This window comes from Nylanderia fulva, unplaced genomic scaffold (genome assembly GCF_048542155.1).
Source record: "Nylanderia fulva isolate GAGA-0341 unplaced genomic scaffold, ASM4854215v1 Scaffold3, whole genome shotgun sequence".
Classification (NCBI taxonomy): Eukaryota; Metazoa; Arthropoda; class Insecta; order Hymenoptera; family Formicidae; genus Nylanderia; species Nylanderia fulva.
This window is the reverse complement of record NW_028190368.1, coordinates 1,062,100-1,089,654: the sequence shown is the minus strand read 5'-3', so window position 1 is coordinate 1,089,654 and position 27,555 is coordinate 1,062,100. Positions and strand designations below refer to the sequence as shown.

General features: G+C 36.8%; 1 protein-coding gene across 19 annotated transcripts in view; it reads right to left on the bottom strand.

The window, feature by feature from the left end:
• The window catches only part of PMCA (plasma membrane calcium-transporting ATPase 3), a 96,944-nt gene that overhangs the window by 42,819 nt on the left and 26,570 nt on the right, over positions 1–27,555 (bottom strand). For 12 of the 19 annotated variants that reach the window (XR_014925096.1, XR_014925095.1, XM_085484510.1 and 9 more), the window contains exons 3-14: positions 16,224–16,504; positions 15,929–16,135; positions 15,533–15,759; positions 15,231–15,366; positions 14,937–15,071; positions 13,065–13,100; positions 10,981–11,375; positions 10,035–10,519; positions 8,783–9,828; positions 8,446–8,660; positions 7,771–7,922; positions 3,656–3,788 (exon numbers count right to left, since the gene is read on the bottom strand). Coding sequence is in view for 17 of the 19 variants with exons in the window: in XM_085484510.1 (XP_085340636.1) it covers positions 3,656–3,788; positions 7,771–7,922; positions 8,446–8,660; positions 8,783–9,828; positions 10,035–10,519; positions 10,981–11,375; positions 13,065–13,100; positions 14,937–15,071; positions 15,231–15,366; positions 15,533–15,759; positions 15,929–16,135; positions 16,224–16,380 (3,324 nt within the window). In the remaining 2 variants the exon portion in view is untranslated. Of the gene's footprint in view, positions 1–3,655; positions 3,789–6,422; positions 6,629–7,770; positions 7,923–8,445; positions 8,661–8,782; positions 9,829–10,034; positions 10,520–10,980; positions 11,376–13,064; positions 13,101–14,936; positions 15,072–15,230; positions 15,367–15,532; positions 15,760–15,928; positions 16,136–16,223; positions 16,505–16,710; positions 16,750–17,091; positions 17,508–17,600; positions 17,696–26,171; positions 26,281–27,555 lie in introns of those variants that run through there. The other 7 variants (XM_085484512.1, XM_085484515.1, XM_085484513.1 and 4 more) reach the window with 7 other exon arrangements.

The window sequence follows — 27,555 nt, the reverse complement described above, 5'->3', positions numbered from 1 at the left end:
GAGCTATTTTTACGCGTAATACTGATAGTAGACAAGGCTGCCAATTGACATCATCGTAAATGATATATTTTTCAGCGCAAAAAATAAATGCATATAATTTATATAATACCTGTAACAATTTATTCAGTCTAATATTTTATCAACGGATGTACGAGGCGTCTGATAATAATCACCTCTCGTGTATAGATATGTAGCGACTTAAACCGAGTAGAAAAGTTCTCTGTCGTCTTGCGATCTTCGCAACAATTAATACGAAATTAAATTAAAAAACATCAGTCAATTAGCAACATTGGATTATCTCTTGTCGCATGAATTGGCTAATCTATTTTAATTAATTTCTGCAAAAATCGTAAAACAGTAGAAGACTTTTTTATTCGATTTAAGGCTCCTTGGTCCTCACCGTGACTATGTTAGATTGTGACGTCAGAGGCCAGAAAATACACGCTGAAAATTTTTGCGTATCATTTTTAGATATTTTGATGAAACACAACTTTAGATAACTTTAGTATATTTTTAAAATACACCGAAAACTAATTTTTTCTCTTTGTAATTAATCAACAGCTGTAAAATGACTGTGACATTCCACATGACAAAGTCCGATGTTTCAATTATTTTACGGTTAATTAATTCAAGGGAAGAAAATAGTTTTCGGAATATTTTTAAAATGTGTTAAAAAACCATCTAAAATTATGTTAAAATATTTTTTTACTTAAAAATGACATCTAAGAATTTTCAGCGTGTGCTATTTCACCGCTGACGTCACAATCCAACATGGCCGGACCAAGGAACCTTTACCCGTTTCTGCACACGAGGCGTGGGATAATTATTATTATTACACCCTGCATAATGTGATGTATGCACAAACGTCATTCGGCAACGTCTACTTTACGCGAATAGTTTTCGCGTGGCACTATAACGTATTATGTAAGGGTTCATTTAATAGTGGAGCAAAGAAAGTTACATAGCGGTATATATATCTGCTGAGAGACAGAAAGAGAGAGAGAAAGAGAAAGAGAGAGAGAGAAAGAGAGAAAGTTTAGCGAAGAAAGTTTACTACAAAGTGCGCTATACGTAGATCGATTTAATATCCTTGCTTTTCACTTGCGGACTTGTCCAAAACGGGGTACACGGACGGAGTTTATGACAATAGTTCACGACAATAGTTTGAAAAGAGGTAAACCCCCGCGGGGAGAGAATATCTCCGAGTTTGTCGATCGGCGAAACGTGACATCGATCACTGGACTCGGAGACGAGAGTGCTGGTGTGTGCACACTTTGGGGTTCTGGAGCACTTTTCGAGTGGGCAGGATGAAAGCGTCCGACATGTAATTTCACGAAGACTAGAGGAGTGTAGACAGCATAAAGAAGGAGTGAGAAGGGGAGGAGGTGCTGGAGGGAGCAAAAAATCGAGATGTGAGATATCGGGAAAAAGGAAGAAACACAAACAGAGAGAAAGAGATTGAGAGAGATAGAGAGAAAAAGAGTAAGAAAGATATTTTGGGGCTGAGGACTGCGTGGACCATTGCTAAGTTGGTTCTGGCTGTCTGTGGAAATCTACTGTGGATGCAAGCTGTATTGGGAGAGAGATGAACGTATAAATATATATATAATATAATATATATGGTACGCAAAAATGTAAATATATACGTGCTCAGGTCGAAAACTCGTCGACGCAGAAAAAGTACACAATTATCAGGAGACTCGACTCAAACCGGTGATGCTTGTGGTTCTCCCTACGTATTATAAATTGGTCACGACACTCGCGATCTTCTTTTAAAAAAAAGGAACGACGAGGGAGAGACGACAGCACTCACAATTGGAAAAGTTGGGACAAAACGAACGTTTTGCATTGGAAAAAGATCACAAAATAAATAATTGAAACGGAATTTGGAATCTGTGTTGTTAATTAAATTTCCTTTTTTATCTATATTTGTGACTTATACCTAGACAATATCCAAAATTGGTGCATAAGATATTTTTAAAGTGTTTTTAAGATGTCTTTTGGATATCGTATCATAAGATTTCTTAAAGATGTCTTAATTATATATTATGCACTAATTTTGAACATGCTGCCAACACATGGGAATATATTTCTTAGATTAAAGATTGCAAAGAAATGTCCATAACATTTTCTTTGATATTTAAAAATACAGGAAGACTTCTTCGTATTTTCGAGTCTAGGAGAGGTCTTCAAAGTGTTTCACGTTTCAGATGGACCACTCAGTATATATGCATTTCGCTGCAGTTTGATCCTTTGTGCTAAACTACGTGGTAAAATATTTGGCATCCGGTCCCAACTGTCCCTTTTGTCTCTCCCACATCACTTACTCGCGTAAAGGGTAGGTATACGGGTGGAGAGCAAGCATTAATCTGTGCGTCTACTACGGCAGATAGTTCTATGTGTGTTCTCGTGTATATATATTATATGTGTGTATATATATGTGCGTCAAATCCTATCGGTGCGTCGGTTCTCGTCGAAGAGTCGTGCATGCGCGATCAGTGATCCTGGTCGAGTCATTTATGAGTTATCCTCAGGGTTTTCCTTTCACTTTATAATCGCATTAATCTCGTCTCTTGTTTGTCGTTTCTCTCCGTTCGGTTCTGTCACCCTAATCGACCGATCGATGCTCGCGGATCGATCTCCCCTACCCAAAGATAAATGACCTCATCGAGATTAGACCTAGTCTTAGGCGAAGACTTGTATATGAAGATTGAGTTTGCCTGTCTATATACGTACATATATATACATATATATGCACATATATGTATATAAATGCAGTACCTAATTAGAGTAAAGACACACGTGTCTGGAGTCTCTGAAAGAGAGAAAGAAAGAGAGAAAGAGAGAGAGTGAGAGCACCGAGGGTCTCGTTGTGTGAAAATTCGCGGTGGCTCTTTGCTCTTCCTTCAGCGATCGATTCCCGCGTGCTCTCTTTCGAGCTCGTCGGTCAACGATCGGGTCTATCGACTTTGGTCGTCTGTTGAGACACTTTTTTTTATCGCACGGTCGTCGGTTTGGTTTCTTTTTCTTTTTTTTTTTAATCAGTTTTATCGGTCGGTATGCGGTGGAAAAACGCGCGCGGCTCTCTTTACAGGGTAGAACTCAAATGAAAATGCAAACCAAGGCATAATAAAACGTCCAAACTGAAACACTTGTCCCGTTAAGTTGTGTTGTCATTGTCGTAATAATAATAATAATAATAATAATAATAATAATAATAATAATAATAATAATAATAATAATAATAATATAATAATGGTTAGTAATAACAATATAAATTCAATTCTCTGTAACGTAATAAGTATATAATAATATAGTATCTAGTATAATAATAATTAATAAACGCACGCATAGGTTCAACGTGAATATAGAAAAACGTTGAACGGTAGCGCGCTCTGTTGGCAAAAAAAGAGAAAGGAAAAGAAGAAAGAATCCTTAAAAAAAGTCTTAATGTTAAAGAGCACCGTGTGGTTTCACCACCTTGAACCGGAAGCTAGATCCGGTTTCGTTTCTGTATTACGTGATAGAGGAGAATATCGAGAGAATATTGGTTTTCTTTTTTTTGTTGAGTGATGAGATAATGAGAGAATGAGAGAGATAGATAGAGAGACAGAAAGAAAGAGAGAAAGAGAGAGAAAGAGATAGGGATAGTTACCTGTGTCTGTAGCCGTGTTAGACCACGGATCCATAGAATTTGTCCTGCTCGCGGCTTTTTATCCGAGTCTGGGTCGAATTTCTCGTCTCCTAGATTGATCGCGCCGATATCATCCGGCTGGCCGCGGCCCCATCTGTTTTTGAAAAAAACATGAAACCATTTCTTCATCACTCGATGATTTGATTTCTTCCTGTTAAAAAACTCAATGGAAAAGAATGCGCTACCACCACTTTGTTAATTTCTCTTTTCTTTTTTTTCTTTTGAATTGTTTGCGGCCGGCTCTCCCTCCACGGCGCACTGCACACCACCCGACCATCGTTTTCCATTTTTCCCCTCGCTCCTTAGAAGAATCCCTAATCTATGCTACGCTACACGCGATGATTTGAGAAAAAAATGTGAAAAAAAAGAAAATGTGCGGTTCTCGAAGATTGATGTGTTACAGAAAAATGTGAAAAAAAAATTGGATGCATGTGTGATGGTGATTCGAAATAAACTGAAATAATTTTCTCTCAATAGGAATTGCAAGAAATTGTGAACGATTATATTTTTTCTCTCCTTAATTTTACATTTGATTTTTCTATAACAAAAAGTTTTTTTTATCGCGCAAAAATATTTAATTTTTTGGAAATATTATACAAAAGATATGATATCTGATTAATTCCTGATAAGAGAAAAATTATTTCAATTTTCGAAAATTAGTTCAAACAAGTTTGTTAATGAACAATCTGTATATGAGGCAACAAATTAGGGGATGCAATGTGGATGTATGAATGAAAAAGTGTATATAGTGATAGGATGTTAGTGTAAAGCGTTAGATGTGCGAAACTCTTTGTTTTCTGCCTATTTCAGCATTCAGTAAATGGAAAGAAGAATAAGAGAGGAAAAGAAGATACGCAAGAAAGATAATTGTCGCAAATGCATAAAAAACTGCAATCGTTTACACAGCTTCCTTCAACGATTAGGAGATTTAACTTTGATCGTCTTTGCTTAGGAATATCAGCTGGAATATGTTGTGTTTCCGTTTCGTTGGTTTTCTTTATTCCAAATATCTTATCAATCTTTTTTGTTCCGGGATTTATCGTCAATTTTGTGTCAGATCGTCACCTTTGTGCAAAGCAACGTGATTTCCTCCTTACCTGTTGAACGATACAAACACGAAAATCATACCATCGCGACTACGCGTCGCCCGTCCTTGCTATTTATAGGCTCGCACGCAAGCTCGTAGCTCGTGTACAGAATAATACTCATCGGTGGACGGGATAATGACGATGCATGTCGAGGGTCGGTCCGGTAAAATATATTCGTCGAGCGATTCGTTTCCAGAATGTCACAAAAAGTGGAACAAAAAATTGTCGAAAATGCGCGACATTACATAAGATTAAGCCTTCTGTCAATTACTCAAACATTAATAAAAAATTATGCATTGATAGAAGGGTAAAGATACCGTTTAGAAAAAAATGAATCACAAAAAACGTGTTTAAGCGATTTGTTTTCCAAAATGTCACAAAAAATGAAAAAAAAATGCCAGGAAGAAATTGTTGAAAATACACGAGATTACATGAGATTTGCCCTTCTGTCAATTTCTTGAGTACTCAAACATTGATGAAAAATGCATGACGGAAGGGTAGAGATACCGTTTAGAAAGTAGAAACACAAAAAATCGTGTTTAACATACACACACTAATCGGGGTCCGACAAATACTCTGCTGTTGGTTAACACAGTCCGTCCGTCAGTGTCCGTCGTCCTTGCAGCAGGAGAAACGCATGTACATGCGTACGCGAGGGCAGGTATCGGGATTCTGTTCACCCACGAAACGGTATAACACACATACACGCTCTACAAAGTGAATAGCCGGGGTGGACCCGTTGTGTTATCAAGCGGTGCACGTACTACACTCGGTGGTAAAAGCTTCCCGAGAGAGCACTCCCTGTAACCTTTGGTCAGCTGGACCCTTCCGCTGGTGTAGCATTTTATAGCAGCGCACTTGACTCGCGTATATACAGAGAAAGAGAGAGAATATAGTAACAGAAAAGCGTATATTCTCGACTCGAGATTATGTTTTCCCTTGCTTATGTCATCCCACCCTCGAGAGAGAGGAGAGGATGCTATACGCATCGAGCCGTGCTTCTTTTTGAGAATTAGGAACTGAATTAGAAGCTTGAAGAAAGATAAAGAGAAATAGACAGAAGTGAAAGAGAGAGAAAGAGAGAGAGAGAAGCGAAAGAGAAAGAGAGAGAGAGAAAGAGAGAGAGAGGATGAGATGCAGAAAACTGTCGATGCAGAAAGCGCAATGATGATGAAATTGTCGTAGAATCAGCAAGTTAAAAGTTTTGATGTGGTAAAAATATGAGATTTATCCATATATTTTCTTTTTCGAGAAATAAAAATCTCATTTTTACAATATCGAAGGCAGAGACTCACCATAAACTAAATTGGACAGGTGTATGATCAGAGATGAGCAGAAAGAAAAGAGTTGATGAGAGTATTATTAAGAGTATTATATGATTTCTGGGTGAAAGCGTGTATATCCTGGGATATATGTATCATATACAACAGACGAGAAATTTACAGGAATTTAGAACAGTAAGAAGGGAGACAAAAATAGGTAGAGGTAAAGACAGAAAAGATTGGACAAAAAAATATAACATAAAGAAAGAGTTAGAGAGAAAAAGATAGAGAACGCTGAGAAACCGCATAAGTCCAAGGAATCGAGTAAAAAATATATATATATATATATAAATATTTGTGTGTTAATAAGCATTAATTAATTGCTCGAATTGTTTCCCGCACAAATCGAAATTGATTATTAGTTAGTCGATGGCGTTATTTCAAATTGAATCAAGCTCTCGCCTTCGTCGTTTTTTTTCTAATCCGCCTCCTCGTTGAAGATTGTGCCTCAAATTTTTAGTGCAACAGCGCACGTCATTATTGGTCACTCGACACAAACAAGTACGTAGATTTCGACTGTACGGCTGTAATCATGCAACGATTAAGGCCAAGTTACGTAAGCTACTCCAAGGTTGGAGGAGCGAGGGATGGAATACCTGGGGGATGGGATTCGCGCACATGATTATTTTTATTCGATCACGCGCGATCGATTTCACATATCGATTCTTTTCACAATTTACGAATCGCACAAATGTCAATTACACGTGATGTTTCAAGTAATAAACAATTTTCGAAACAGAAACATTTATACACAAATTTATTAATATACATTTGTGTTAATGATCAAATATAGCGGCTCTTTTCTTCCTTTTTTTTGAAAAAATGTATATTAATAATAATAGTCTAAAAAATCATGAATAATTTTTTTTAATTACAGGAATGGATTATATAAATTTTGTCAAGTCCCAATTATATAAATAATAATTTACATGTATTTTTTTATGTAATTATAGACTCGATTCGATTCAAACTTTAAAAAAGACGTCAAACTGTATTTTATGTATTACAACTTTGCAGTTATTTTGCAAGTTTATCGTAAATCAAAGCAAAATAATCACGCGTGCTTCCAACATCGGGAGGCAACATTTTCTTCAAAACAATTCAACATAAAACTGATACTAATCCTGTGGTGTATATATGTATGTATATATACATATTAGCACGAGTGAGTTCAAGATTCGGCATGCAAAGGCATCTACCACAAATGAGACTTAAGATGCTAATTCGTTATGTGATAATAGATTATTAGATATAAAATCGATTACTTTAAGCGTTATGAAAGATTTCAGCACAATGTTGATGTATTATTTACAATGATCATCCAGTGATCTGAAAGACAGTTTACTTATTGAAAAGTCTTTCATCCTCTATACCTTTATGCAGTTGATCTTTACATACCGATGTAAGAAATTGAGAATTTCCATGATTAGCTTACTTCCAAAACTATTATATATTAATTAATTAGTTAATGAAGATTTTCATTATCGAAGATAAAGTTGATAAATGTCTCATGAATATATAATCTCATCCGTTTTAAAAAGTTTTCTCTTTAAAAACCAAAAGTATTGTAAACAATCATCTTCTCTAATGCAACAAACCTCGATTCTGTGCTCAAAAAACAAACAAAAAACGTGTTTATGTGTAAGAGTACGTAATTTTAACTTACGAAAGAATTTTGGGAATTCGGCGTGTAGGAATAGTCGTAACTATTTGGCCCCATATTAGCGTACCGATTCCGAAGAACAGGCACCACAACCACTGGTCTAACGTGAGCGCTCTGGTGCTGAATGCCATTTTACCGTATTGTATGATGACCACCTATAAAAAAATACACGATTCTATTTTTAAAAAATAGATAAAGCAACATTATTTAAGTTATAAAAATTAGCTGACCATTATTTTACATTTTATTAATAAAAGATTAGTAATAGAGTCATCATAGGCGTCTGCAGGATTTTTTTCAGAAGGGAGCATAATTAATTTTGTTTAATTTAAAAAAATTTTTTGTTATTTTATTTTAATTTCTTTTATATGAAATATGCAAATAAATTTGAGCGTTTATTTAAAAAGAAAGCAAATGGTTAATTTTTCCCCTCTTGTTCCCCTCTGCGGACGCCCATGAGAGTTATTATATATTATTAAGGCCCGGTTCCACAACTCGCTTTAATCGAAGTTTAACTCGTTAAACCTAATCAGGATTGGTTCGTAACGAGTTAAACTTCGGTTAAAGAGAATTATGGAACCGGACCTAAGTTCAGTGCAAATGCCAGATGTGGAGGTTTAATATTTAATAACAACATTCTCTAATATGCACATTGATATAGGTTGAATAGATACTTACTTGCGAGAGACACGTGCCGATCCAAATTGAATAGAAGATGGGGTTGGTGAATATTCCCTGGAAGACATTGGGCTGACCGTGAATTTTCCTGGCGTTGAATTCGTTGAAAAGAGTCATCATGACGAACGTGTTAAAGATGACGGTGAAGTGTTGCGTGGGTCCGCCGCCCGCCGCCGCGACTCCGCGGCCCGTGTCGATGTCGAGCATCAGGTCACCTGCGGCAGTCGATCGCGGAAGTTTTTAGAACGTTCCGCCTGTTCGACGGAGGTGGACTGAGACTCGAAGGAGAAATCGAGAGAGTATCGCAAGGGGGAGAACCAAGGGAGGCGGTACTCACCGGCGAAAAGAAGCGTGAAAATTACGCTCAACTGATACAAGGCCTGACCGAGAATATTTTTCATCATTGTCCTGGAAATGAGTGGTTTTGTGCGACCGTACGGTCTACGGAGGAGTAGATCGGGCGTAGGCATTTCGGTAGCCAAGGCGAGGGACGCTAACGTGTCCATGATTAGGTTTACCCACAACATCTGTACTGCCTTGAGCGGCGAGTCCTGCACGGCACAAGCACCGATAAAAGCGACGATCACGGCGACCACGTTGACGGTCAGTTGAAACTGCAGAAACTTGGCGATGCTATCGTAGACATTTCTGCCCCACATGACCGCCTTCACGATCGACGAGAAATTATCGTCCGTCAGGATGATGTCGGACGCCTCTTTAGCGACGTCCGTGCCGGCGATGCCCATAGCGAAGCCGACATCGGCCTTCTTCAAGGCCGGACCGTCGTTCGTGCCGTCACCAGTCACCGCCACGACCTCGCGGCTCTCGGTCGCTTTGCTGTCGATGATGCCCTTCACCAGGGTGTACTTATCGGTGGGCGATGACCTGGCAAGTACTCGCAATTTTGGCCACACCTTATCCAGGAGATGTTGTTGCACTTCGCCGTTGCTGTCTCTAATCCTGCGATTAAACTCCTTGCCCTCGAGAATGAGGAAGTCCTCGTTCGGCTTGAGAATACCACACTTGAGCGCGATGGATCGCGCGGTGTTTATATTGTCACCCGTCACCATGCGCACGGTAATACCGGCCTTTTGGCATTTCCTAATTGCGTCCGGTACTTCGGGTCGTACCGGATCTTCGATACCGACGATGCCCAAGCAGGTGAGATTGTTCACTAGGTTATCTTCGTCGTCCCAATTGGGCTCGTTGTCGATGTGAACTTGATTGATCTCCGCCTTGCCGGGAACAAAGTCGCGATAAGCGATGGAGATGGTGCGCAGTCCGTTGCATGCCATGGGTTCGATCACGTTCTTTACCAGACGCTCTTGCATGTCTCTGGTAAATGTCTCCAGATGACCATCGCGACCATATATAAAGGCACATCTGCAATCAAATCGATTATTCCTTTTTCGATCGATCAAACATTCAACTTTCATGAATTCTCGTTCTTTAGATAATCTAAAGAAAATTAAAATTAAATTTTAAAACATTGTCTCGAATGATATTTTTTCAACGACTTAAAAAGAATTCCTTTAATAAATGATAAGAGTCTCAAATAGAAAAAATGAAAGAAATGAGCGAATACGTACTTCTTCATGATGATCTCGGAAGCGCCCTTGGTGAAGAGCCTAAATCCACCGCCTTTCCTGGGAACGACGGTAGACATGCTCTTTCTTACGCTATTAAACGTATACACCCGCGTAAAGATTTCCTCAGGATTATCGTCCCGCACGGTTTGATATTTCTTGCCCAGGGCTAATACGAATCCAAGTAAGGCAAATTCGGTTTTGTTGCCGACCTGCATCGACAATTCGCCAGGTTCCTGCGACTCCATTATTCGCGACGTGTACGCCGAATTGATGGAGATGGCCTGTATGATCAGTTCGCCGATGTGGTTCGGTATGTCCGAGAAATTCGGCGTCGTCTTGCACATCTTCTCGCATATGTACGACTGTACTACGGTCATGCGGTTCGTAGTCAAGGTGCCGGTCTTGTCCGAGCAAATGGCGGTGGCGTTACCCATAGTCTCGCAGGCGTCCAAGTGACGTACCAAATTGTTGTCCTTCATCATTTTCTGAGGGAGAGAAAGGAGGAACAAAAACGAGGCGCAATTTGAGAAGAAAATGGGTAAAAGAATAATTGATCCCAGCAAACACCGATATATAATTGTTACATTGCTATAATAAAACGGAATATAACAGGTAATATAACGTGTACGTTACATATAACATCTATGTTAGTTGTAATCTCCCACTCATAGATGTAACATTTTAATATAACATATATTACATTATAGTTATATTGTAATTATATACCAAATAGCACATTGATGTATTGATAAGTCAGTGCTATCTTGGGATATAATGACAATGTAACTACAATATAATATATGTAATATTAAAAATGTTACATCTATGAGTGGGAAATTACAACTAACATATACGTTACATGTAACATGCTTAAGTATATAACATTTATATACTGTGTTTGCTGGGAAATTTTTTAAAAAATTAAATCAAATCTGCAGAGTCTCACCTTGACGGAATAAGCGAGCGACAAGGTGACGGCTAAGGGAAGACCCTCGGGTACGGCGACTACGAGCACCGTGACACCGATGATCAGATGCCGCACCAGATCACCGGCGTACGTGTTTCGCCACGGCTTGCCCTCGATGACGAAGGTCGTCACGCAGAACTGTATGATTAGAATGACGACGGTGAGCACCGCGATGGTCGAGCCGGCGTAACCGATCTGTATGGCGAGTTTAGTTAGCTTGGCTTGCAGAACACTCTTCTCCTTCTTCCCGCTTTCCGCGGCGCTCGCGGGCGCGGGCGCGTGATGATTCTCGCCACCCTCGTGCTTGCCACCGCCGCCTCCTCCGCCGCTTCCGGTCACGTGACTGTTCCCGGTAATCTCTACCGTTTCATCTCCTTGATTTACCATGTCAAGATTAGACTGCGTCCCCTCGTCGTTTTTTATACATATTATGGTCAATCGAGGCTCAATCGGCCCGAGCGATCGCACACCTCGACTTTTTGCCGAAGGGGTTGCTCTGATCATGGGCGTCCGGATTCAATTTTTTTGTTTTTTGTTCTTTCTTAATTTTTTAAAATTTAATTTCCTTTTTATTTTGTTTGTGTTTAAAACATTGTTTTATATTAAATGTACAAATAAATTCCAGTGTTAATTTTTTTACTGATTCCAAGAGAGGACAATGTCCCCCCTTTTAATCCAGAAGAAAATTAAACAACACTGGAATTTATTTGTATATTTAATATAAAAAAATGAAAAAAAATAATAAGGAAATTAAATTAAAAAAAATTAAAAACAAAAAAATTTTTGCCGAAGGGGTTGCTTTGATCATTTTATTTTTTGTTCTTTCTTAATTTTTTAAAATTTTATTTCCTTGTTATTTTGTTTGTGTTTAAAACATTTTTTTATATTAAATATACAAATAAATTCCAGTGTTAATTTTTTTACTGATTCCAAGAGAGGACAATGTCCCCCCTTTTAATTTAGAAGAAAATTAAACAACACTGGAATTTATTTGTATATTTAATATAAAAAAATGAAAAAAAATAACAAGGAAATTAAATTTAAAAAAATTTTAAACAAAAAATAAAAATTTTAATCATGTCCCCCCTGGACAAAAATTCTGCGGACGTCCATGATTTCCATCGATCGCAACATCGACTGAATCTCGATTGTTTACACTTACAATTAGAAGTATATATAATAAGTTATCTCAAAAGCATTCTAGTTAAATGCTGGATGCTACTCGAGTCGGTGGATAGCCAAAAAGTTTTTTAATGAGAGATGATCGAGATTAATACGGAAGTACACAACAGTTACATGTTAGAGAAACACTGATTAAAACCAGGGTATTTTGTATCATTACTAAAATGCAGAAAACAAGAAGCTATATGCAAGAACGAGGTAGCCGCTAATGTGTCCAAATGCATATATATATATATATATAAACCACTGCCAATAGAACACGCAAAGATCAAATAGGGAACATGAAAGCATGGATAATATCAATTTTGTTTCTTCTCTTACGCTCTCGGCACAGGATGTAGCGTTCGATATATTGAAATAATGCAACCCTTAAACCATCTCACTGCTTTACGTCTCGATTTTAAGTTAAAGTCATCATTTCTTCGCTACATCCAGAGATCCGAGAGATACCCTTAAATCATAATCGACGAAAAAAGAGAAATTAAACTTTATAATCAAACGTCATCAGAGAAAGAGAAAAAGAGAGAGAGAGAGAGAGAGAGAGAGAGAGAGAGAAAGTGCGAGAAAAAATGTTTCTGAATACGCAACATTAATATAAAGTTCATAGATGTAATTGATCGAAATAATAATACAAGAAAAAGAAAACTCCCGAACAAAATGCAGAAGAAATGAAAGAGAGATGAAGTGATAGAGATCAAAAAAAGTACTGAATGCTGTCTTGAGAACTTAAAATGATCAATTAATTTCTTGGCCTCGATGATCACGAGTCTATGTGTATATATGTATATACACATAATTATATATATGTATATTGAGATAATAAAAACAATAATATATATAATATATATATAGATATAGATATATTATTTAGAATTATTCACCTGGTAATGACTTCTTCTTCCGCTGCTTTTTAGCCTCTAGATAAAAAAATACATGCAAAATGAAATTGATTAGCAATCTATTTGAAAAATATATATGCCAATGGTATAATAAGTCGCGTCAGTATAAAAGAATTTACATTTGTGTGTGATTATAATTTTTCTTTTCAATTTTTCATTAATTTTCACAAGTGGGTACTTAACACTAACAAATGAAATAGGTAGACAAGTAGTAGGTACAGCCCAGAAGGTCAAACATAAAGAAGCGACTATTGCTTCTATGATATACGGACAAAATTTCACTAATGTTAATCGTAAGAGTACATGAAAGTGCATTTCTTGTGTGAATAATTTGTCAGTAAAATTCGAGTTTACCTTCTAGGTTGTGCCATAACGAAAGATTTACAAAGGAGTATGGATTAAAAAGAAGAATTATGATATTTTGATATTCATTTTTCATAAAATATGTAAAATATCCCAAAAATTATGTACTAATTAAATTAAAACTAAATTAAAAAATGATACATTATTTAAAATTAAAGAGGGAGGAAAAGAGTTGAAAGATTCTGGTGAAAATGTAATTTGAAATACAACTATATAAATGACAATTATTGTTTTTCCTTTATAGAAATTTAATCACGTAAAGACTTTTAGAGTCCAATTCTTATTAAAATATTTACTATTCACGACTTTAAAGCTTGAACTTTTGATCCGAAAAGTACATAACTTTTAAGACACTTTCCATAAAAATTATATAAGAATTGAAAAATTATATAAGAATTTTATCAATTTTGAAATTATCAAGTAATAAAATTTCATATACACATATCAGACAAAGATAAAAAACAATATATATAGCAAAAACATTTATAGCTAGAAAGGGACAAAAACACAAATGATTTACAAACGGAAGATATAATCAAATAATAGCATCTTGAAAAAATTACCCGAAAAAGACATTATTTTTAATAAACTATATAAATAGAATTTTGATAAAGATAATTTTGCGCGCGCGCGAATATAGATTTCCCATAATATATAACTTTTAATATCACTTTGATATTTGCGTACAACGCAACAATTTTCATAACGTGAATAAGTGAACAAAAAAATTTGTTTGTCAATGAAAGGGATTTGCCATAGAATAATGCATACTACCGTATCAGTGGCAGTTTTATATTACTTCCTAAAGTATATACACGAAAGAAATGTCTATTCTGGAAACATTAACAAATTGAAACGCAAGTTTTCTACAACCACATTAGTTAATGAGTTAATAAAAGTATATAAAATCCGGTGTTGGCAAATGCAATATCGAGAGAATAAAGTACAGGGAGTGAAAAAAAATGGTTGTTGTAAAATTCATAGTAAAAAAAATGATTCACACCAATTCACGTCAAAACCATGCGTCCACTGCGATTCGTCTACACTCAGTTTGAAACATTTCGTAAATATCATGCGGGAATATGATAGAGTGTACCAACAACTTCTATTAATACAAGACACAATTGCCATAAAATATATTTGCTACTCGAGCTATTATGAACGCATCGTAATTTATTCATGTGTCGGATCTTCAATAGTATTTCAGACTAAATGATTCATTTTACTAAATGATTCAGAAGTTGCTAGTAGAAATAGGTTTACTAAATCATTAGAGTGAAAAGATAGAGAATATGTGGGATATCAATCTCAAAAATAATCTGATAGAACCTAATATAGAACTTTATGAGAAACATGTACTGTGTATATATATATAATATATATAAAAAAATTACATAATACTCTAAGAATTTAGTAACCTTCGTATAAATGTGCAGTCATTCAAAGTAATCGATCGATCAGTCGATCGATAGACAACAACGGTATACGTACCTTTCTTCATTTTCTTGATTTCTTGCTCCTGTTGATCAACAGCAGCACCCAGTAAGGTAAAGATAATACCCGCCTGAGAGTTAACACCTACTGCGGTAACTAACATTTTTCCGGAACCCTCCATCACGTGCGTACCTTTTTAACAATACACATTCAAAATAGTTTTTTGTGATATAAAAGTCCTTTAAACATTTTTTTTACATTAGCAAATTAATACAACATAGTAACAAATATTAAACGTAGAAATATAAAAACATAGTAAGAATTATTGCAATTTAAGCAAGGCTATCTCACCTGAAAGTACCATAGGATCAAACGACTCCCCTTTCTTTACATGATCTGACTCTCCAGTCAGACTGGATTCATCTACTTTGAGATCGTTGCTTTGTATAAGAATACCGTCTGCAGGCAACAGGTCTCCATATTTTATCTGTAATGCCAAACAGCTAATTTAATATAAATTTTACTTTTGCTTACACTATGTTAATATTTAACAATGCCAGCACACAAAACTAATATCCCACGTTAACATTTAAATATTAAAATTAATATCTTAACAATATTAAAAGCTTAACTTAATATTGTTGCATATATACCTGACAAATGTCACCGACAACAATATCAGACACAGAAATTTGTTTTACTTCTCCTTGCCGTATAACCGAGAATTTGTGCTCTCCCTCTATCCGACTTTGAAGACCTCTAAACTGCCTTTCCTTGGAGTAGTCATTAAACGCCGTCACTAAGACCACCACAATTACAGAAATCAATATAGCGAGTCCTTCAATCCAACCATATTTTGCTTCGTCCTCATCTACTAAAGCTAGAAATAAATACATACATATATTATTCAACATTTTTTGGAATCTTCCTTTAAAATTGACAAAAATGTATCTTTCTGTATTGTTAAAAAATCTCTCCTTACTAACAACAAATGAAAAATCACTCGTAAGGCTAAAACACGTAATAGTACATTACAAATATATACTTACGTTTTTCCTCCTCATCACTATCATCAGCTGGATGATAAAAGCTAAGACCTAATGAAACCAATGCTGCTACTTCTAAGATGATTAACGTGACATCTTGCAATGCTTCCCATACTAACTGTAAAAATGTTTTTGGTGGTTTTGGAGGTATCATATTGGAACCAAATGTATCTCGCCTATGTTGTATGTCCGCTACTGACCCACTAAGACCTAGGTAGACAATAAAAAGTAACATTTATCACATCGTCAGAGATGTAACTTGAAAATGTTGATACGTTAGGAGGTAAAATCTCTTTACCTTCACTGGGTGAAGTATACAGCTTTTTACAAATCTCCTGCACACCACCGTAGCTATTGATTTTGTTGACACCTTCGCGTCCCCGGAGCTCCATGAGCTCACGGAGTTGCTTAAGCGTGACACCATATTGGGCCGGCCGGCCGTCTATCGTCGCCATGATATCTCTGTCGCCTCTGTTGGCCGAAGCCAACTACTGTTACGCTTCCGCAAGGCTACCACAGCTCGTATTATTCTCTGGCGTCGCTGCTCCACTGGCCTCCAAACAAATGGAGGACCAACGGCTGAAAGATAACAGAAAAACATTGTTATAGCGGATAGGTTTGCAAACTGTCATAAGTTTTTCAAACATACAATAGTCAAATATATGATAAAATATAAATGCAGTAGTAACTATACACCAGCATTTATACACCTGGTCGCGTTTCAATTCCCATTTATTGACTTAAAACTTAAATCGCCAGCGATATTGCGTTCTGATAAGAATTACCAAGTGCGAAAGCGATCAACAGACATCAGAGAAAGGATGAAATCATTTAAAGTACCGCGATAAGATGTGTATTGTCGCGCATTGTCGAACGTGAAACACGTCGCGCGAGACACGGCTCCTCTCGATCTCGGCGAGGCGATCCGGGAATCGCGGAAACGCGAACGGAATCGATATCGGCGCGACCGCGTGTCCACGAAACGAAACAAGACGCGAATATCCGACGACGATGACGAAGGTAGGGCACACGCGGACTCTCGTCGCTTATGCAACGCGATTATTGATTCCGGGGGATGTGCAGCGACGTCGAAAGGAGCAACATCGCTCCGCCGTGCTGGTCTCTACCCCACACTCGCTCACACGTACGTACACGTATACACATACCATGTCGACCCTACCGCGGCGCTTCGCGTTAAATGTCAAACTCCTTTAACCCTGCGCTCCCGAGCAAACTCTCGCGTCTGACGTGTCATGTGGAGGAGAGCGATTCGGAGCGGTAGACGTAGAGATGACGACGGTTTCCCTGAATTTCGGTGGATCGCTCGACCTCCCAGGGCGAAGATTCCTTCCGCCGAGAGAATGCTCCGAGATTTTTTGAGGTTAGGTACGCCGAGAAGCGGGCGGCTTCGGCCGCTCAACTGACACTGACAGCTGACAGCTGACAGCGCGGCGTGAACGTTGCCGCGGATCGCGACGAGACCGGCGGACGAAATGAAGTCAGCAGCGGATCACGGCGGCGATTTCACTCTCCCTCATCGAACCGGCCGACGACGAATGGATAGAAAATAACGACGGACTGTCACTTGCGCGCGCTCGCTCGATAAAAGAATACAAACACGGTGCTCTAAAAATAACTGCGCGCATCGGAAAGAGAGAGAGATAGACGCCTTTACCTCTTGCTACGATTTTCTTCGAAAGAATGACGACGAATCCAGGTGAATGCGAATATTATATATGTATATCATCGCTATATGTTCCCGTCAAAACTTCATCATTTCTTCGTTGTCAATGAATGACGTATAAAGAAAGAGAAAGAGAGAGAGAGAGAGATGGAAGGGGGACTTTATCGCCGTGCTGGCAAACAAAACGATCCGGCAAGATGCTCGATCATGAAAATCATGGAAAAGTGAGTGTTAAGTGAAATGAGCCATTAGCAAAGTAACAATCAATTCGTGTTGCCCTCTAGTAGGTCGCGAGCGTAACTCTCCTCTCTCTCTCTCTCTTCCTCATTTTTTTTATTTCGAGTCATGAATTCTCATTAATTTTATTACATTTTAAATCTTAATTTTGAATTGCACTTTTCGTCATTTTCTTCCACATTTATTAAAGCGACACGGAGACGTATGTTTTAGTTTTAGAAATAAAAAAAAATATATATATATATATATATATATATACTGTGAGAGCAGGAAAAATATATTCGCCTTTCCATTCACAACATTTCTGCTTCCTATTTTTTTTTCAAAGTGCAAATAAATTTATTATACATATACATGTTTCTAAAACTATGTCATGATTTTAAGAGCATATTCCAGGAGTCGAAAAATATATTCTAGCTCTTAGAAATATTTTCAGATTCTTGAAATTTTGCACAGCGGAATAATTAATAGTGACCTTCATTTTTATGTGGTTTTGATAATTTGATCCCATTTTGAGGGAGGAAAAGTATGTTTAGATTCATGTTTATAGAAACTTTTTTTCCTTTTTCGATTCCTAGAATACGTCCTTAAAATCTCTGACATAGTTTTAGAAACACCCTGTGTCTAAATAAGTGCGAAACATTTTAGGAGATGGTTCTTTATCGAAAATTAAGGAAGGTTTCTTTATATAAGCATATACACGTTTTTATCTTTTCCTCAAATTTCGGACAAACTGAAAAAATGAAACTTGGTGGACATTTTCCACTAATAAAAAGGATATTTGTTAATATTTTCTTATCTTCCTGTATCGTTGAAAGGTAATGAAATTAACAACCCCTATTTAATTGTTTATCAGAACTTTCATATAAGAAACCCCCTTTATTAATTTTCGACCAAAGCATCATCTCCTGAAATTGCTCGCACTTATTTTAGCTACACCCTGTACATAAAAAAATGGTTTGAAAAAGAAAAAATAAATAATTCCATCACGAGAAAGAGGCGACCTGAATACACATCGAGATACAGAAATGTAATCTGTTCGATAAAAGCTTCTTTCGCTCTAACGATATAAAAGATCGACGGCGAGATAATCGGAGACGTCGAGACGCCTCGTGGACGTCGTCAGCGTCGCGATGACGCCACGCGACGAAAGGCGCGCACACACACACACACGCACGCACGCACGCACTCGATCTTAAATTGCGATTTCCCCTCCATCGCGGAGAGGACTTTACGTAATTTTCATCCCCGGCACGCGCGCGCTATTTTCAACCGATCTGTAATAATAATAATAATCAAACCGACCGGTTACGAGACTCGCGCGCGCGCGCGAAACTTCCTTTTACGAGTCTCGTCGTCGAGGAGGTCTATTAAGGACTTTCGCCGTCATGCAAAACATGCGTGCACGATATGTGTCCCAATTGTACAAGTATACATATACGTATACGATATTAAAAGACTAAGAATAGCGAGTGAGCGATGGAAACGAATGTGGAAGCCTTAGAACACCTGTAGGGAGCGAGAGAAGAAACGTCAAAATTATGAAAATTTATATGTCGCCCTACTTTATACGGAGAGAGGATGAATCGCGTAATAATCCAGAGAGAGAGAAAGAAGAAACTTGTTATACATATCGATCCGACCGCGACAAGTCGTACGTAAGCGGAGGTAATTTTCCGTTTGCGGCTCTCCGTCGTTTTATTTATTATTATTAAAATGTACAGCGTTAAGCATTTGGCACGCGCGCATGTATAATATAATTGCATAGTTTCGTCGCGTGCATTTTTTCAGTCGCGTACACGCTAGGGCGACTTTTATAGTCGCGATATCTCGCGACTTGAAGTATTTCCAAAAAAACGTCTCCTGTCTCTTCCCCTGTTTGCCTCGCAAAATTATAATTTTCCTCGATTCGTATATATTTTAAGCCGATCGTTCAAAATCCAGATCGATCGGTTGATCGATTAATTGTCAGAACCAGTCTTTCCCTTCGCGCTCAAAAATCACGAATTATTATAAATATCTCGCTTGTAAGAAATTAATCGTGGCATGTTTTAGATACATATAATATAGTTTTTTGTATATAATATATACACAGTGTTTGCTGATCCAAATAATTTTTTACATCTAAACACAACACTGAATCTATATAATACAGTATCTTTTGTAATCGCGTGCGCGTTTTTTTTCCTCTCACTTGAACAAATTAATTCGCTAAATTTCGAGCGAGTTTTCGATTCGACCGATTCCTCGTGTATTCGATGATCCACATGACTAAAGCACAGTCTGACACAATGCTATAAATACGAACACGGTGATCACGGAATCCTGCAAGAAAGAGATAGAGAGAGAAGCGAAGGTTGCCGGGCCATTACTTTCCGTGGATTACGTGTCCCGATGATGATGATGGCATTTTATGTGAAGGAACGCAGGCAGATACTGGCTTGTTGTCGAGACACGCTCTTTCACGAGTGACCGCGGCCACGGGAGCGTATCGTCATTAATACGAGCTATATAGCGGAGGTCGTATAAATACAGGTAGAGGTGGAGTCGCCGCGAAATGATGTCAACGCTTACGCACGTTCATCGAATTAGAACCCAGGCGCGATTTTATTATCCGCTTACTAGACGCGGCTCTTACTTGGCTTAAACGAATTTAATCGCTCTTGCACGAGTCGCTCTCATTATTCACTCGGCACCGCGTATAACGTTAATATCTCTCTCTCTTTCTCTTCCTTCATGCTCCTTTTTATTAACTACCAACTTATTACGACGCCTTCGTCGCCGGTAATAAGACGCAGAAATGTCCTTCGTCGTATTCGTATGTGTATATACAGGATGTTTCTGTAAAATTATGTTAGAAATTTTGATTTTAAGGTGATCCTATAAACGTCTTTGAGAAGTCTGTGACTTCCGTCCTGTTTTATCGACAAAATGTGAGGTTGGATAAACTATAAATTTATTTATTGGCTATACGGATTGTTTTTTACCTGAAATTAAAACACTTCGCCCTTTGTTAATATTATATTCATACTTTAATTTATACAGGAAAAAGATTTGTCAATCTGTATATTCATAATTCTGTAACCAAAATATATAAAACTATACAGATTGATAAATTTTTTCCTGTACAAATTAAAATATTAATATTAACAAAGGGCGAAGCGTTCTAATTTCAGGTAAAAAACAATCCGTATAGTTAATAAATAGATTTATAGTTTATCTAATCTCACATTTTGTCGATGGAACAGAAAGGAAACTTAGCTTAAAATAAATTCTCCTTAAGGATGAATTCTAGGGATCAAAATAAGAAAAAAAGTTTCTATAAACATGGATCCAAAAATGTTTTTCCTCCGAGTTATAGCTCCCTTAAAGATGGGTGAAAAATGTCTTGTAGTTTTCTTGAAAAAGTTTTTCTCGATCTGTGAAAAAGTTTTCAAAAGCTACAATACATTTTTTGATTTTTTCTCAGGAACTATTTCTCTTATTTTTTTTTGAACTTATAAAAACTTTTTTTCTTTTTTTGACTCCTAGAATACACCGTCAAAATCTGTGACAGTTTTAGAAATACTCTGTATATATATACAGATTGTTAAAAAATTAGACCGATAAATTTTGAAGAGAAATAGAAGATTTCAAAATAAACATTTTTTGTTAATATTATTTTTCTCTAATTTTATACTACATTTAAATAATAAACAAACATATAAGTAAAAACATTAAATTATATTTCAATCTTGAATAAAACACGAATAAACAAACAATTTACATACAATTTACTCTTTTTATAGTAAATGCTCAAAAATTCCTTCTTTAATACACAAGGATAACAAACTGAAGAGCAAACTCATTTCATATCATGTAGTATTAAAACTAAACGTTGTAGAGAAAATTAGTATTAACAAAAAAATATTGATTTTGAAGTCTTCTTTCTTCCTTAAGGATTTGTCGGTCTAATTTTTAACACACACACACATATATATATGTGTGTGTATATAAGACAGCAGGAATTCTCGACGAAGCTTTCGGTGCTTCGAAAGTTCAAAGTTTCATGAATATTAATAAGAGGACGCGAAAAAAAATCGAACATACATATAAGCGGGGAATTATGACGCGGAATTATGACCCAGATTCGTCACCTAGTTTATTCATCATCAAATTCAACTCATCATTTATTTATTTTTCCCCTCCCCTATATATCATGAATTGTTATGTAAATTATTGCGCGTTTATATAACAGCAAAATTATCGAATTGTCCATCATAACTTTAGATTTTAAAAACGTGAAATTTTTTATTAAAGAGATTCCCTATACATGTATATCGTAGATTATATGGCCAGCATTAATGCAAATAAAAATGATGCATTAGTGCATAATGAATATTTGTATAAGAAATAATTATAAATAATACTCTTGAACGTAATTATTTTTTACAAAAAAAATTCACTATTCACCAATATGTAATTTATTTCGTTAATATTGGACATGAAATAAACGATTTCAAATATCGAAAAAAGAGATAAATGACTCATCCAGAGTCTCGCAAATCCACTCCTCTATCATCGACCAATTAATCACTCAATCGCAAAAAAAAAAAAAAAAAAAAAAAAAAAAACCACAAGCGAGGCGCCTTCTGCAAATAAATAGTAACGTGTCACAACTTTAATCATCGGACATGCTTGCCACATGATAGAGAATAAGTCGACGAATGGTGAATCATGAATGCGAAAGAACGTCCTACGCGAAAATGTATGTAACTCTCATTCCCTTGCACATAATTTAATACACGTCACCTATACGTATACGGAATGTTTCTAAAACTATGTCAAAGATTTTTAAGGGCGTATTCTGGGGGTAAAAATAAGAGAAAAAGTTTTTATAAACATATGGATCCAAAAATGCTGTCCCTCCAAGTTATAATAGTCCCCTAAAGTTGGGAGAAAAAATAAAAAAATATATTGTAGTCAGTGTTTGCTGTTATCTAAATAAAATTATATATTATCTACATCTGCATCATATATCTCAAATGAAAAAGTGTTATCTTTACTAAATTATCTAGAATAATATTCAGATAATTTGCTTTAGAGTCATAGTACATAAAAATATAATACGTAAAAATACTTAAATTAGTAGAACTTAAGCAGTAAGCGATAAAATTAACATAAATAAAGGTATGAATATATTTTTATATCCCTTTATAATTTACATTTTTTTATAACTGTGTTTACATAAGCGATTTTAAAAATAGTATTATCTGGAAGTATTAGTTAAATAAATATATAATTTTATCTTTTTTTTATCTAGATATATTTAAATTTAAAATCATCTTCACCTTATTTAAGATTTTACATATTTTCCATCTTATCTTTATATAGATAATTTTAAAATCATTTAAGCACAACATTAAATTATAGCTCTCAAAAAAAAAAAAAAAAAAAAAATTTCGATCTGAAAAAATTTCCAAAGGCTACAATACATTTATTACTCATCTTTAAGGGTGCTATTTGGACCTATGTTTATAAAAACTTTTTCTTATTTTGACTTTTAGACACATCTTACCTTAAAATCTCTGACATAGTTTTAGAAACACCCTGTATACGTCGGTGTCGCCGAGGGTATCGCAGTATATTCTCTTATCAAAAGTCTGAGAAGGGGTTTTCGCATCCCTCTAATGTTCGCGAGACACGCGCGCCTAATGAAGGGAGAAAGGGCGCGTAAATAAATATTTACGGCGCCTCCTTTCTCCCTTCATCCCCTTCAAGCGACTCGCCCCCGAATCGATATAAACAGCCGTATAAAAATCGCGTCGACTTAATAAAGGTTCATTCCCGTTCGCGATACGGTCGTTAAGCGAACAACAATCCTCGTCGTCGAGGCTGACGCATATATTTGTTTAACACTTTCCCCAGCCACGTTTACGTAGATACATTATATATATGTATGCATATATGTATGTATGTATGTATATCTGACGCGCGTATTTGATTCGTGTATAAAAAAACATGTCGTTTATTACAATCAAGCAACGCGCCGATGGTGTGTTCAATTTTCCAAATTTATTAGCGTCTGACATAAATGAATGACGTCATCGGGAAACAATTTAACAAGTCGTTTTCGAGGAAAAGTAATTTTCGCTCCGTAATCGTCTTCATTCAAATTTCATGGAAACGTCGTATCGATTATCTATTTATTTTCTAAATATATATATATATATTGTTTAACGACCGCTTTTAATGACCCGCAGTCTTAAGAAGATATTTCAACATTTTCTAATGAAAATAGAAAGCAAGACTCGACGAACTAAGAGGAGATTAATTATCGGAATTTTAGAAATATCATTACTTTTTTCATTAGAATAACATTAGGATGTTTTTCCGAAAGCGCTAAAGATAAAATAATGATTCATCGACTCTCAGGAATGCAGAGACGGCGATGAATCGAAACGATAGGGAAGTATCTGTCCCGATATGCATCATTCATGTTCCAACCATTCACCCACTCGGTATCAGGCCTTGATTGCGTCACTGTTTTTATTTAACTTTATTTAAAGATCTTTCACACACGTGTGTGTAAAGTTACGCAGCTTTTAATATCTGTGTATCGAGAAAAATATTACAAACACTCTTTCACACAGTCCTTTAAAAATATGTCGAAGCACGAAACTGTATTTTTTTACATTCGCGATTGTATACACATATTTTTATTTTTTTTATGATACACTATTTTTATATATATATATAAATATATTTTTTTCATATAGTTCATTATAAATATATTTTTGGAACTTTTCCCATGTATTTTTTTTGTCATTAATATCCTTGCAAAAAAGATGTCAATTTTCTGCTTTGCGTGAGATTAATAATTCAACATTCGTGTTTTCGTATCCTTATACAATTTTTTACACAATAACTCTTACGTAACCTGAGGAATTCAGCGAAGGGTTAAGGAAATCGCATTCTAATTAACGCCCACTCCGACATATATATGGTGTTCCAACCCGCATACGAATTACAATAATGGAGATTATCTCTCTCTGTGCGAGTGCACACGCGAAATCGTGAATTCACACGTTGTTTTTTTTCCTTTCCCCTTCTCTCTCACTCTTTTTAATACCGGATAATTACGACGTATGTTAGTATGTAAAACCGGCGCTATTAACCGCGCAACAAACATGTTAAACGAACGAATAAAGTAGCGCAAGAGTACGCTTCTTCGATTATGTTTTACGCTAATTATAGAGATGGCCTTCGAAAAAAAGAAGAAAAAACGCGAAGCGCAATTTGCAAAGTTCTTGCGTCGTGATAGAGGTAAAAAAAAATCTGCCTTTTGTCTCTTGATAAATTGATCTCTCGCGAATCTGTCTGGATTTTCGCGCAAATAGCGCGACTTATCGTTAGAAGTAAAATGAAAACCAGGCTAGAGTGTGAGAGAGAAATCGAGTTTGTCGGTCCAGCCTGCGTGTATGTATGTGTGTGTAAATGAACTCATTAAAAGTAGAGCTTTGAGTATTTGTGTGTGAGTTCTCCGACACACGTGACGTCATCCCGCGAAAACACCGAGCTTCTCAAACGTTTGTGGATTTTTCTAGCTTGTTTAATCACGATCGCAAATATGTGCGAGGGAGAGTGAATTTTACTTTTCATTTTTATTTTATAATCGCGAATATTGTCGCAATATTCACGGAGGAATATATTCTTCGTTAACAATATCGAGGTCCTCGGCGAGACGCCAAGAGGTCGAAAATCGCCTCGCGGCCGAACACGAGAAACGATGAAACACGAAACCAGATATCTCGTAGAAAAAATAAAAAATATGGATATAAAGAGTATAAAAATGACGTAAACAAAAATATTTGCTTTCGCAATATGAACCCTATTATATCGATGGACCTTTCAACGCGGTTGGTACCCATTACATTAAAGCAATCAAATCCTCGGGGCTTCGCCCCAAATTGAGAAGATTACCGCTAATTCGCTTGAATCATTAATCCGTTTAATTCACTTTGCTTAAAAGGAATGGAAGATTAAAATGATGCGGGATCGTGCAGTCGAGGTGCGTTATCTCGAGAGTTATATCGCGCGTGACATCTCTATATACTTGTGTTCGATGTCACGTTACGCACGATAAAATGTCACGCATCATCGATCGGTCGGTCAAACCAGGATCCAGTGCACTCACATAGTGTCTCACTTCCTTCTCTTTTGTTCACTCTTTTTTGTATTTAAAAAAAAATTTTAATTTATTTCTTATTTCTGTTTACACATCCTCACATTTCACCGAGCGACCCGGTTATATATATACATATATGTAATATCGATCGCGCTTACCTCTTAGGGAATCGCACGTGCGCACACACATACACTCGCGCGTGTAATATATATTATCTTTGCGCGCGCGACGCGGACCGATCCGACCTTTCTACGGCTCCACGTGGGACTGCGGATGCCGTCCGTCGAAACACTTCCGCTGCGTGTCGCGTAATCAACCGCCGCCAGCCGCCGACACACGCAGGAACGTATGTACACTCGGCCGGAGCCACGTGATCTCTTTTTCTCGAGAACCGGCCGATGAAATTTCGCCGCCGCCCGCTTCGAGGTTTCGAATATTATTTTTTTTGCTTTTCGCTACCCGTATATTTTAGGAATTTTATATTCGAAATGATGAGAACAGAAATTTTTCAAGTTTACATTTTTTTTTCAGAAAAGTTTCTTTGAAGGCTCCTGAATCCTCGCCGCGGTCATGTTGGATTGTGACAGTAGAGGTGAGAAAATACACCAAATACTCCAAAAATACTCCAAAAATACTCCAAAAATACTCCAAAAATTATTTTTTCCCTTTGACAGTCGATCAACAACCGTAAAATGATCATGATTTCAGACTTTGTCATGCGGAATGACTGCGCATGTGCAAAGACCAGACGGACTGGAATCTTACAGTCATTTTACAGCTGTTGATTGATTATAAAGGAAAAGTTTTCGAGGTGTATTTGAAGAATGTGTTAAAGCCATCTGAAATACTACTGTTTCATCGAAATATCTTTTTATTTCGAAATGGTATCTAAGAATTGTTAGCATGTTTTCTCGCTTCTGACGTCACAATTGCAACATGGTCGATCAGGAACCTTAAGAATTTCAAGTAAAAAAAAAGTATTAATTTTGATTCTGAGCAAAATAAAAGAATTATTATCAATTTTCACGCAGGAAACCTTGAAGAGTGTTGAGATATCCACAAATCTTCAGATATATATCCCTGTCTTTAACTAAAATAAACATCCATTTATCTCTCTATATACTCATCTCTATTTTTTCTCTCGCCTTCCTACTGCGCTATCGTAACTGTGTCGATGTCGATCATTGGTGGTCAAAGCACGCGTGCTAATCGCCAGTAGCCAGGCAAGGGTAGAAGAGTTTCTTCTCTCTCTCTCTCTCTTTCTCTCTCATGAGCGCACGTGTAACGTAATCGCCGCTAATACACGCATCGGCGCGTCTCTTTTATGAGCCGAGAGACGGCGACGTCCATTCTCGCGTGCTATTGGATTCTGCGGTGTTTGTCAGTGTTTGTGTGTCGGCTTGTCACCGGAAAAATTCGGTGTTGCTGCGTGTAGCGTCGCGGAAAATTGTCCTACCGAACCAACGCGGCGTGACTAGCTTTTCCGCGCGGAAAACGCGATTGACAGGATTCCCCGTTTGTTTTTCGCGAAATGTTTCTACG